This window comes from Chiloscyllium plagiosum, unplaced genomic scaffold (assembly GCF_037043375.1).
Source record: "Chiloscyllium plagiosum isolate Xiang-an unplaced genomic scaffold, Cpla_swu_hap1 HiC_scaffold_34, whole genome shotgun sequence".
Taxonomy (NCBI): Eukaryota; Metazoa; Chordata; class Chondrichthyes; order Orectolobiformes; family Hemiscylliidae; genus Chiloscyllium; species Chiloscyllium plagiosum.
The window spans coordinates 48,186,327-48,199,171 of NW_028270172.1; the positions used below are offsets into that span (position 1 = coordinate 48,186,327).

Genomic DNA, 12,845 nt, shown 5'->3' on the forward strand with positions numbered 1-12,845 from the left:
CCCCATCCCCCACCACCCCCCCATCCCCCACCACCCCCCCCACATCCACCACCCCCCCATCCCCCACCACCCCCCCCACATCCACCACCCCCCCATCCCCCACCACCCCCCCCACATCCACCACCCCCCCATCCCCCACCACCCCCCCCACATCCACCACCCCCCCATCCCCCACCACCCCCCCCACATCCACCACCCCCCCATCCCACACCACACCCCCCACATCCACCACCCCCCCATCCCCCACCACACCCCCCACATCCATCACCCCCCCATCCCCCACCACACCCCCCACATCCACCACCCCCCCATCCCCCACCACACCCCCCACATCCACCACCCCCCCATTCCCCACCACACCCCCCACATCCACCACCCCCCATTCCCCACCACACCCCCATCCCCCACCACACCCCCCACATCCACCACCCCCCCATTCCCCACCACACCCCCATCCCCCACCACACCCCCCACATCCACCACACCCCCATCCCCCACCACACCCCCCACATCCACCACCCCCCCATCCCCCACCACACCCCCCCCATCCACCATCCCCCACACCCCCATCCACCATCCCCCACACCCCCATCCCCCACCCCCCACACCCCCATCCCCCACCACACCCCCATCCCCCATACCCCCATCCCCCACCACACCCCCCACCACACCCCCACATCCCCCACCCCCACCCCCCACATCCACCACCCCCCACATCCACCACCCCCCCATCCCCCACCACCATCCCCCCACCACACCCCACATCCCCTACTCCCTTCCACCCCTACCTCCCCCCACTTCCTTCCTCTCCTCACTCCAGAGACCCCCCCCCCCCATAGGGAGTGAGCCTCTCTGCAGCAGTCACCCCGAGCCCGAGCCGGAGCCCAGCTTGGCCCCGCCCCCTGGTGCCTGGCCCCGCCCCCCGGCCTGGCTGGCTCGGAGTGAGCAGCCAATGAGGAGCGGCTTGGTGAGCGGCGGCGGCCTGTCAGTGAGCGGGGACAGGCGGACACAGGGACACTCACTCACTCAGACAGACAGACGGCCGGGCTCGGATGCAGCAGCGACTGAGTTGGGGCCCGGACCGGACGGGACGGGACGGGACCGGCTGGAGGAAGGGCGGCTGTCTGCCAGGCTCTGAGTAAGCGGGCGGGCTGAGGGTTCACAAGGCGCGGCCGCCGTTCCGGGATTCCGAGCCTCCTCCATCCGGGCTCGATCCCGAGCCTCTCAAGGCCCCATTACACATCCACCCAGAGCCCAGGCTCGGGGCTCGGCCTAACCCCCCTCCCACCCCTCCCTTTCCTTCACAGATCCGCACCCATGGCCGGGCTGTCGGCGACGCACGGAGAGTCGGCCCTCAACCTCCAGGAGAAGGGACTCACCGAGCGCTTCAAGCGGCTCTACCCCGCTGTCAACGAGCAGGAGACGCCGCTGCCCAGATGCTGGAGCCCAAAGGATAAGTACAGCTACATCGGCTTGTCTCAGAACAACCTGCGAGTCCATTATAAAGGTAAGCGGACGGGCCCTGGCACCCAGGGGCGGCTTGACACTGGTACTGAGCTCAGCTAAAGAAAGGGCAAACAGGGTGGGATGGCAGCCTCAGCCTACAGGCACCGACCACTGGGACAGGCCCCTGGCCTCTCATAGCAACAGTAACACTAATAGAGAGGCCAGCAAATACCTATACAGGGGTCAGGCCTCACACTTCACTCACACACAACTGTCTGGAATAAGGCGAGTGCCAAAGACTGATTACAGGCACCGACCTAGGAACAGGCCAGGACTTGTAGACAACAGTTTGGAACATAGACTTCCGTACACAATAAGGAAATGAGTTGGGGTGGGGTGGGAAGGTGGTGTCGGGCCTTGAACATCATGTCCATAAATGACATCTGGGCCATGGCCTGTTGAGATTATTTGTTGAACGCTATCAAGAACATTCAAATATTTACTTTTACTTGACTATAAAAGGGCCCTAAGTTGTCGAGAAAGATCTCATCCGAAAACGTACCTAAAAATACACGTAAGTAGAAAACAAAGCTACTTGCACGAAAGATCTCTCTGGATAGACATGGCCCTAACTGGTCAATGATTTTGTGAAATTTGGATCACCAGTTAAGTATTACTGAGAATATGTATGTAAAATACTTTTTTAAAAAGACATAGATTATGGTGAATCAAATATGTGATAGAGGAACTGTTTTGCAAGTGTCAGTGACATTTAGCATATAAATGGCACATAATGTGAACAACTGGTAACTTCAGTTTAAAAAAAATCTTAAACAAAATGAAGGCCTTTATCCTCCAACCAGGGATGTGAAAGCAAGAACGAATCAATACTGACTGTTAGGGAAAAGCAATGTGTTGCAGTGCAACCTTTCTCATGTTTTCAAAAGTGAGGGAAAGAGCCTAGCTCTTAATTCAGTATGAACAGGATGAGTGATTCCCATTGAATATTTGTTTGTGTCCTGAGTAAGAAGAAATTGGCAAGTGGGCTGAGTTCTTAAGGATCTTGTATGCAAACCCCACTGAATTTCTGTTTTGTTAAGCTGAACGATCCAAAGGCTAGGGTATGTTGAAAACTGGGAGGGATAGAGAAAAAGGCTAGAACCAGATTCTTTCAGAACACAGCTTCTAAATATTAATTTCATGGCTGTGTGTTTCCAAACAATGTTAACTGGCTCAGAGCCAAGAATTTTATAACAATAATTTTGGATAATTTTTGTTCACTCACTTTTTTGAAGTGGTCCTGTTACAGTGCCAAAGTGAAGCTGGCAACAAGTCCCAAATTTTCTTTAATGTGTTTTTAAAAAAAAATCTAATCACAGCTTTGAATTCTTTGACCATATTTCAGTGTGTTTTGTCTGTGAATTCTGGGTAACCTTATTTTCTTAATCTGTTAAATTTACAAAATCTAATTATCAGAATGAAGTTAATGTTATAATTTCCTTCGTATATCCTGCTAAACTTTTTTTTAACACATCTTGTAGCCTCCTTTCCCCTATGTACTCAGATGTCAGAGTAATATTATCTGTGCTTTTCATTTGAGATAGCATTACTCAGTGATGTCATTTAACGCAAAATGTTCCATTCTGCAGAATGACACCAAAGCACAACTGCAATTGTTTATCAAGTAAATTATTTAGACAGTAGAGTACTGTATCTGTTGCTTCTCAGTGACCACTTAGTAACAAATCTTTTTTAAAGACTTGACATAGTCTCTTAATGTCGAAGGTGCCTTCGGACCTCCTAGTTAGGTAATGTCAAGTGTTTGTGTATTGCAGTAACAGAACTTAAAGTTTTGGGAATGAAATTCTAAAGATTAGCTGCATTTTGTTCTTTGGTTTTGCACTCTAGGTAAAACTGCTCATCTACAAATAATACCAGGGATCTTTAATTTCTATTTGAACTGCTGGAACATAATCGAATCTTGCTTTCATCCAAAGTGCAGAACTTCTCATAAAACCTTTGGACCATACTGAAGTCGCAGCTGGCTTTGTACTCAAGTCCCTGAATGAGGTTTGCATTCTCAACCTTCAGAATTCAGCTAAAACCAAGTTGACACCTCACCATGCAGTATCCACGAAATTAATTATTCTGTAGGCACTCAGTCGGATAAAATGATGTAAAGTCGGGCTGTTTTACTGCATATGCTGACAATGTCAAAAATTTGCAGATGCTGGACATCTGATTGTCTCTAGCATTTTCACTTATAGGTCAGAGAGCATTTGAGAATTTTATTGAAATTGAAATTTCAAACATTTAGATGAGCCACATTTCAGATATGTGGCTTTTCTGAACTAGTGACTATTTCTAGCTATTTGCCATTTAATCCTATAAGTGCCAGATGATATAATCATAAGTGTGATTGGTTGAGGAGGGAGTATGACTAGATCTCCCAGTCAGCGTTGGAAACTTTTATTTTCAATTCTGATTGGACAAGACAAGAATAAACTTGCCTTTGAAGATTTCTCCATGCAAACGTCTGGGACAGGAGCATTCCCATCTACAGCAGCTTAATACAGTTCAGGAATCCTCGCAAGTAATAACAAAGTGGATCAGCATTGAAACTCTGCTCTTTTTGACGTGAACCGCTGTATTCCAAGATATGATCATCTGGCAGCCATTGAGAACTGATTTTAAAACAGGTGATTGTGTAAATGGGAGAGTGTGATAGGTGAGTCCAAGTAGGTACCAGAAAATGAAGTATAAGATGGCAGGTAGATGGTTGTGGGGAATGCAATCGGGGCTGTCAGGATGGATCTTGGGGGGGGGGGGGGTGGCAGGCTGGAGAGGGGATGAGTTAGGCCAGATTAGTACAGATCAGGGGACATTCGATGCAGTGGGTAGCTAGAGATGAGATGGAGTGGCAAGGTCAGTGTCAATGAATGGGAAGTCCTTGTAGGTTTGATTTCCTCTAACTTTCCATGGCCAAATATTAATAAAAGTAATCTGGAACTCTCTAAAGTCTCTGACTCTTAACACAGAGTTAGATACCTTTTTGGAGTGTTGTGGATGCTGGATAAAGTTGGAAATTTCAACTTCTTGGACAATTCCTGCTTAGTCAGTACATCAGGAGTTTTGCAATAGTCCCAACATGCATCTTCCAGAGTACATCTGGTCTCGTACTGTCTGGACTGATATCCAGACCAACAGTACTTTCTTAAATAAATAACTTAGATTATCCAGTCGTTCATTCACTTTGTTTGTAACATCATTTTCCACCTTTGCCAGTCTATGTAGCTGCCCTTAAAGACTTTTTTTTTATTCTAGAACCAATTTGCTATTCATCTTGCTACATAACTCTGATCATAGTTATCAGTTTACTTCATGATACATTTTCAAAGATCATTAGAATCCCTACAGGTCAGAGAGGACGCTTGGACCATCAAGTCTGAAACCAATGTCTGAAGAGCAAGCTATCCTGCATTTACCATAGGTAATCCTCCTAATCTGTGCATCTTTGGACACCATGGGGCAATTTATCATGGCCAATCCATCTAAACAGCACACCGTTTCAAAGTCCAAATATGTTTTATCTAATGCATTACCTTTTTCCAGTCTTGCTGTTACTTCAAAGAATTTAGTAAGGTTGGTTAGATGTTGTGCTTCCCCTTTAAAATCTTAAGTTAGCTTCTCTTTTATATTTTCAGCTAATGTTTTTCTGTTACCTCTTTGAATAAAGACTCTCTCATCTTTCTTATCATTGATATTCAGCTAGTTTTTTGGATGTGTTCTGTCTCTCTCCTTTGAATATAATATTGCTAGTTGTCCATCATTCCTCTGGCATAATTCCCAATTGTAATGAATTTTGTACACATATTACTACTTCTTCTACAATTTTAAAAAAAAGAATGAATCCAGTCAAGTCAAGCAAAGGTTTTATCTTTGCTTCACTTGATTAGTTTATTATTTGTCATCTCCCTACACTCCAGATCACTTTCTGTCTTAAATATTTTCATATTTTTTGGCTTCTCTTCTAATGCGTTATCTACTTTGGTCTCTTTGGTGAATAATGAAGCAAAGTCACTATTCAATATTTCTGCAATTTTGCTGTCATTACTTCTGAGTTTTCCTTCTGTTGCTTAATCCCTATCCTGAGGATTTTTTGTCTGAAAATACTACTTTTCTGTTACTTGAAAGTTAAATTTGTCATTTTTGCTTTCCATAAGTTTTTTTTAAAAAAATGCTGTCTTTGCTAATCTATCATTTCACTTTTGTCATCCTCTCTGGTTACCAACTTTGTTTTTTATATCTTCAATTTTACCTTAACCCTTAATTCTTTATACATCTAAAGTGTTTCATTATTGGTTAGTTTGTTCATGTTTTTTAACTGAATATGTTTTTCCTAAACTAAAATAGATTTCATTTTCTAAGTATTTCCCCATCTGCTGTTCATTATTTTCCCTCTGAGATTTCTTCAGATCTATTCTTGTCCCTTAATATCTACCTGTTTTTCCTGTCATGTATTGTTGTGGTCTTTCTCTTACTTACGTTTTCTCAATCATTAATTTAAACTTGTTATGATCACTGTTGCCTAGATGCTCCCCTATACTTACTTTTCTTATCTGCTCTGGTTCATTTCCAATTACTAGATCTAGCAGTGAATCCTGTCTGGTTGGGCCTCTTGCATTCTAGGTAAGAAAGGAGTCCTGAAAAAAATGTTTTTGTATTTGGGAATTCGATTTTCGTTTTACTTGTAGAATTGTCAGGGCCCGTTGTAACAATTATAGTGAATCATAAATGAGTGGTTTCACTAATAAATTATTGAACAGGGTTGATCTATGTAATTCTGTTGATTAATTGAAGTCAATGTTTTTTGAAAAAAAAAGATAAATTTTATGACATTGGATTTTACTACATGTTTAGAATATTGAGTTTTTAAAATTTTTTTATTAAATTGTCATTATACACTGGGCTCGTGGCAAGATCGTCATGAAATAGCATACAGCAACCCTTAATGAAACACATCTATATTTGCATCTAAGTGGCACAGTGGAGTCAGATTTAAGGTTAGAAAGAGAAAGAAATAGACATATTAAATGGGCAATAGCCAGGGACTCCAACATCCCATGAGGCATTTTTAAAAGAATTCTGAATGTTGCAAGCATTCAGAATGTATTTTTGCACCAGTGCATGGAAAGTTTGTTTATGTTACTGCAACAAAACAAGTCTTTCACATGGTGCATGTGGCATCCCAATTATCGTGGTTTTATTTGTGATTATGTAAAATCATTTAACATTGATTTGGGCTGATCTTAATTGATTTGTCTCTACTAGACTAACCTGATCGTCCATTAAGGTATTTGGAATGATGAAACACCCAAATATATCTATTAAAATCCATCGAACTCTTGTGCATTTCACAGAATTTCTGCACTTCTGCCAGAAATGTTAGATGCTAATACAAAAGCAAACTACGATAGATACTGGAAATCTGAAATGAAAATGGAAAATGCTCGGCATTCTCAGGAGATTAGGCAGCATCTGTGTAGAAGGAAACAGTATTTGAGGTTAAGGACCTTTTCACTAGAACTGTTATGGCTTTGTTTGTATTGTACTATACATGCCTTATTTGATCGTAAAATCTAAGAATGATCAAGCCTACGCTACCATGCAACAAGATCATGTCTGATCTGATCATGGCCTTAACTTTCCTGCTTGATCCCCCAAAGCCCTTGATCCTTAGCAGATCAGAAATATGAATCTGCCTTGAATATATTCAGTTATTCAGCCTGCAGAATTCTGTCACAATCCCAAAGACTAATCGCCCTCCAAGAGAAGAACTTCCTCCTTGCACCCATCTTTAAATGAGAGACTCTTTATTTTTGAACTGCTCCTGCTAGATTCTCCCACTAGTGCATTGTTATTATGTCCTATCATGTTACCTTCTATAGATGTTATGTTTTGTATTCCTTTGATATTTTGAATCATCTTGTCAGGGCTTTTTTTTTTTGCAATTTAAGCTTTTGATTTGTGAATGCAACAGTAAAACCAATTGTGAAAGCATCCACAATGTGCATCATTTTTGCTTTGAAAAATATTATGTTGAAATGAATATTTCCTGTGGTGTTATATTAAATAGCACAGTATTTTAGAGGAAATTGGTTTTAGTCGTTAAGGTTTTTAGGGCCCTTAGTATTTTAAAGTATCAACCTATATGTACAAATTATGGTGGGGACACTTGACCATTTTAATTTTTAGTGGTGGAGGAATTGGCAAGAGTAGTTAGGACGGAGAATAAAGTGGAAGTATTTTACAGAAATAACTGAATGTATGGTTCTTGGCATTGTTATCTAATTACACACAAATTGCTAATTTCCCTTTTTAGCAACCATGTTAGATGAGATGAGTCGCTACCAATCTGAAACTCTGCAATCAAATAATCTTATCTTTTGTCACATTGGGAATAGAATAATTTTGGATGGGGTGCTAGAATCTGTAATAGGTGTGATAATTTGCCTTTTAAAATAATTTGCCCTCAATTATGGTTTATCTGCTGCCACTGCTTTCGTCATCTGATGAGTCTTTCTTTTTAGACACTTTTCTTATTTCATGCTGCAGTAGATCTTATAATTGCATCACCTCCCACTCCCTTTTACTGCATAATCGTTTTGAGCTCCTCTCCCTCAGTGGCTACTGTTAAGTTTACAGTTGAAGTCTGTTTCTAAACTTTCTCTAATTTCCCAAATAAATATTAACACTCTTGTGCTTTGATAAGGATGCAAGTGAGCCACTTTATCACCTTAAATTCATGGGATGTGGATGTTGCTGTCAAGGCTAGTGTTTGTTGCCCATCCTTGATCAATCTTTAACTAAGTGGCTTGGTCAGTCGGTTCAGGGGATAGTTAAGAGACAGCCACATTTACTTTGGAATTGCACAGGTGCCAATCTTGGTAAGGATTTCTGATTTCTTTCTGTAAAAGAAATTAGTGAATCAGATGGATTTTAACAATCATCTATGATAGTTACCATTATTGAGACTGACTTTCAATTGCAGATTATTAATTGAATGTAAATTCCACAAGCCATCATGAAAGGATTTGAACCCATGGTCCCATGACATAAATTAGCCTGGTCCTCTGTATTACTTGTCCAGTGAAATTATCGAGGAGAAAGTGAGGACTGCAGATGCTGGAGATCAGAGCTGAAAATGTGTTGCTGGAAAAGTGCAGCAGGTCAGGCAGCATCCAAGGAACAGGAGAATCGACGTTTCGGGCATAAGCCCTTCTTCAGGAATCAGGATTCCTGAAGAAAGGCTTATGCCTGAAACGTCGATTCTCCTGTTCCTTGGATGCTGACTGACCTGCTGCACTTTTCCAGCAACACATTTTCACCAGTGAAATTATCACCAGGCCATCACCTCCACAATGCCATTTGGAAATGCGAGTCCTGCAGAACTGAGTTTTTAAGGTACTTTAAGTTCTAGGATCCATGGTTATGAATGATGTTTTCTATTTTTAAGATTTGTAGCTCATATTGATGATAAGTCTGTAAGTTTGCTCACTGAACTTGAGGGCTTGTTTTCAGACGTTCCGTCACCATGACTAGATAACATCATCAGTGAGAGTCTCTGGTGAAGTGCTAGTGGTATGTCTGGCCTCTCTATTTATAATTCTTGGTTTCTTAAGGTGGGTAATGTCATTTCTGTTTTTTTTTTCAAGGGAACGTATTGACAGGATCTAAATTGATGTGTTTATTGATGGAGTTCTGGTTAGAATGCCATGCCTCTAAGAATTCTTGTACGAATCTTTGTTCCGCATGTCCTAGGATATGTGTGTTCTCCCAGTCAAAGTGATGTCCTTCTTTGTCTGTATGTATGGAAACGAGTGATAGTGGGTCGTGTCTTTTGGTGGCCAATTGGTATTCGTATATCCTCGTGGCAGGTTTCCTGTTAGTTTGTCCAATTGTATCTTGTAAATGACATTAGTTTTGCTGGTGGTATCTAATGCATCCTATAGGTTAATTAGTCGCTGTTTAAGTGTGTGTGTGTGTGTAGGTTTGTGGGCTACCATGATGCCAAGGGGTCTGAGGAGTCTGGAACTCAATTCTGATATGCCTTTGATGTAAGGTAGTGTGGCTATAGGTTTTGGTTGCATTGTGTCTGCTTGTTTGGGTTTGTTTCTGAGGAGTCAGTTGGTTGTGTTTATTGGTTACACATTTTTCTTATAAATATTGTACAGGTATTTTTCTTTTTGTAGTTCTTGGGTGCTGCAGTGTGATGTCTTGATGCAGCTCAGTTTGTGTGTATTGGGATGATTGCTTCTGAATTTAAGTATTTGGTCCGCGTGTGTTGTTTTTCTGTAGACGCTGGTTTGAAGCTCTCTGTTAACTGTACATTCACCTGTCACGTATAGGAATGGAAGTCTGTTGTTGTTCTCCTCCTCTTGTGAATTTTATGCCTGTTATCTATTCAGAACTTAGTAGTCAATATCTTCCTATTACAATGGTTTAATGTTGGTTAGTGAAGGCTCAACTGATATGACCCACAAGGGTAAAACCTGGTCATTCAGTGAGCTTCTAAAAACATTGACGTTGTTCTATTTTTGCTCACATGCAAACTCACTTAATTTAATAAAATTATCATTGATTTTTGTTTCTGAACTGAGAAGGAAATTACATCTTTTTATAGATTTACTGAAGTAGAATTTTGTAATCATGGAGGAATGCAGGGTTTTGAATCGTTAAAGTTGATTTTTTGGGAGATAGTCAACACTCAAGAATCTTAGAATGAATTTAGCAGAAAATAAGACTATTTGGCGCATAACCCACCTTGCCCTGCCTTTTCTATGTAACATTACCATTTTGTTTTTAATCTGCAGTCTATTACCAAATTTTCTTCGTATCATTTCCCCATCATAGACTGTAAGAGTGAATTCTAGATCATAGCCTCACCCCCTCCTGATTTTGAACAAATGTTCTCTCATCCTTCTCAAGAAGAATGATCTCAGCTTCACCCATTTGTAAAACTGAAGTCTGTTATCTCTGGAATTCAAAGTTTGTGAGAAGATTTGTAGCTCGGGTGCTCGTTGCTGTGGTTCTGTTCGCCGAGCTGGAAGTTTTTGTTGCAAACGTTTCGTCCCCTGTCTAGGTGACATCCTCAGTGCTTGGAGCCTCCTGTGAAGCGCTTCTGTGGTGTTTCCTCCGGCATTTATAGTGGCCTGTCCCTGCCGCTTCCGGTTGTCCGTTTCAGCTGTCCGCTGTAGTGGCCGGTATATTGGGTCCAGGTCTATGTGTTTGTTGATGGAGTTTGTGGATGAGTGCCAAGCTTCTAGGAATTCCCTGGCTGTTCTTTGTTTCGCTTGCCCTATAATGGTAGTGTTGTCCCAGTCAAATTCATGTTGCTTGTCGTCTGCGTGTGTGGCTACTAGGGATAGCTGGTCGTGTTGTTTCGTGGCTAGTTGATGTTCGTGGATGCGGATCGTTAGCCGTCTTCCTGTTTGTCCTATATAGTGTTTTGTGCAGTCCTTGCATGGGATTTTGTACACTACGTTAGTTTTGCTCATGCTGGGTATCGAGTCCTTCGTTTTGGTGAGTTGTTGTCTGAGAGTGGCTGTTGGTTTGTGTGCTGTTATAAGTCCTAGTGGTCGCAGTAGTCTGGCTGTCAGTTCAGAGATGTTCACAACACACTTCACATTCAACAACCAGATATATGAACAAATCAACGGAACACCCATGGGCTCACCGATCTCGGGACTCATAGCAGAAGCAGTAATGCAAAGGTTAGAACAAACAGTCTTACCACAAATTCAACCCAAACTCTGGGTCAGATACGTTGATGACACCTTTGTAATCATTAAAAACACGGAAATAGAGAAAACACACCGGATCATCAACTCCACACTCACAGGAATCCGATTCACGAGAGAGGAAGAAAAGGACAACCAACTCCCATTCCGAGACGTGAGGGTACTGAGAACACCAGACGGAGAATTCACCACTAAGGTACAAAGGAAAGCCACACACACAGACCAAGTCCTGAACTATGAAAGCAACCACCCCAATACACACAAACAAAGTTGCATCAAGACACTGTTCAGAAGGGCCACAACACACTGCAGCACAGCAGAACTGCAAAAAGAGGAAGAGGAACACCTATACAAGGTATTCGCAAAAAACGGATATCCTCGCAATTTCATCAACAGATGCCTAAGGGAGAGACAACAGAACGAGGACATGCCGCAACCCAAAGGACTAGCCACACTACCATAGGTCAAGAACATCTCTGAAATGACAGCCAGACTACTGCGACCACTAGGACTTATAACAGCACACAAACCAACAGCCACTCTCAGACAACAACTCACCAAAACGAAGGACCCGATACCCAGCATGAGCAAAACTAACGTAGTGTACAAAATCCCATGCAAGGACTGCACAAAACACTATATAGGACAAACAGGAAGACGGCTAACGATCCGCATCCACGAACATCAACTAGTCACGAAACAACACGACCAGCTATCCCTAGTAGCCACACACGCAGACGACAAGCAACATGAATTTGACTGGGACAACACTACCATTATAGGGCAAGCGAAACAAAGAACAGCCAGGGAATTCCTAGAAGCTTGGCACTCATCCACAAACTCCATCAATAAACACATCGACCTGGACCCAATATACCGGCCACTACAGCGGACAGCTGAAACTGACAACCGGAAGCGGCAGGGACAGGCCACTATAAATGCCGGAGGAAACGCCACAGAAGCGCTTCACAGGAGGCTCCCAAGCACTGAGGATGTCACCTAGACAGGGTACGAAATGTTTGCAACAAAAACTTCCAGCTCGGCTAACAGAACCACAGCATCTCTGGAATCATTGCAGTGCATGTTTTCTACACACTATCCAGTGCCTTTACTTCTTTCCTAAAATGTGGTTCCCAGAATTTGACACACTAAACTCGTTGAGGTTAAACCAGAACTTTATAAATGTTCACCATAGCCTTGCTTTGTGCTCGCTCTCAATAAAACCCAGGATCCTTTTGTGCATTATTAATAACTTTCTTAACCATCTGACTGACTTGTCCACACATTCCTGCATGTTCCTCTTCACCTCTATTCCCTTATAGAGTTGTACCCTTCACTTGGTTTTGCCATACATTTTGATTGAAACAAGGAATAAGTTCTAAGTTACGGTATTCCTGCATGTTCCAGCATATTCTGTGCTCTACAGATCTTTTCTTTACTTCCTAACAGTTTGTGACCCCCGCCCCCCAAAAATTCCAATGCACTTGCTCCAATTTTTTTTTCAAAAGAATCAGCATTTTGCTTTTCAGTGTGTTTTCTTTTACTTGGCCACCTTTGAATCCATGATCTCAATGTCTCTTTTACTTGAGGCTTCAACTT

General features: G+C 42.5%; 1 protein-coding gene across 3 annotated transcripts in view; it reads left to right on the forward strand.

Moving 5' to 3' along the window:
- Window positions 1-1,015: 1,015 nt before the first annotated feature.
- The window catches only part of ranbp9 (RAN binding protein 9), a 98,620-nt gene continuing 86,790 nt past the window's right edge, over window positions 1,016-12,845 (forward strand). The window contains exons 1-2 of one of the 3 annotated variants that reach the window (XM_087978658.1): window positions 1,427-1,507; window positions 6,093-6,135. Coding sequence is in view for 1 of the 3 variants with exons in the window: in XM_043719041.2 (XP_043574976.1) it covers window positions 1,318-1,507 (190 nt within the window). In the remaining 2 variants the exon portion in view is untranslated. Of the gene's footprint in view, window positions 1,508-4,419; window positions 4,937-6,092; window positions 6,136-12,845 lie in introns of those variants that run through there. The other 2 variants (XM_043719042.2, XM_043719041.2) reach the window with 2 other exon arrangements.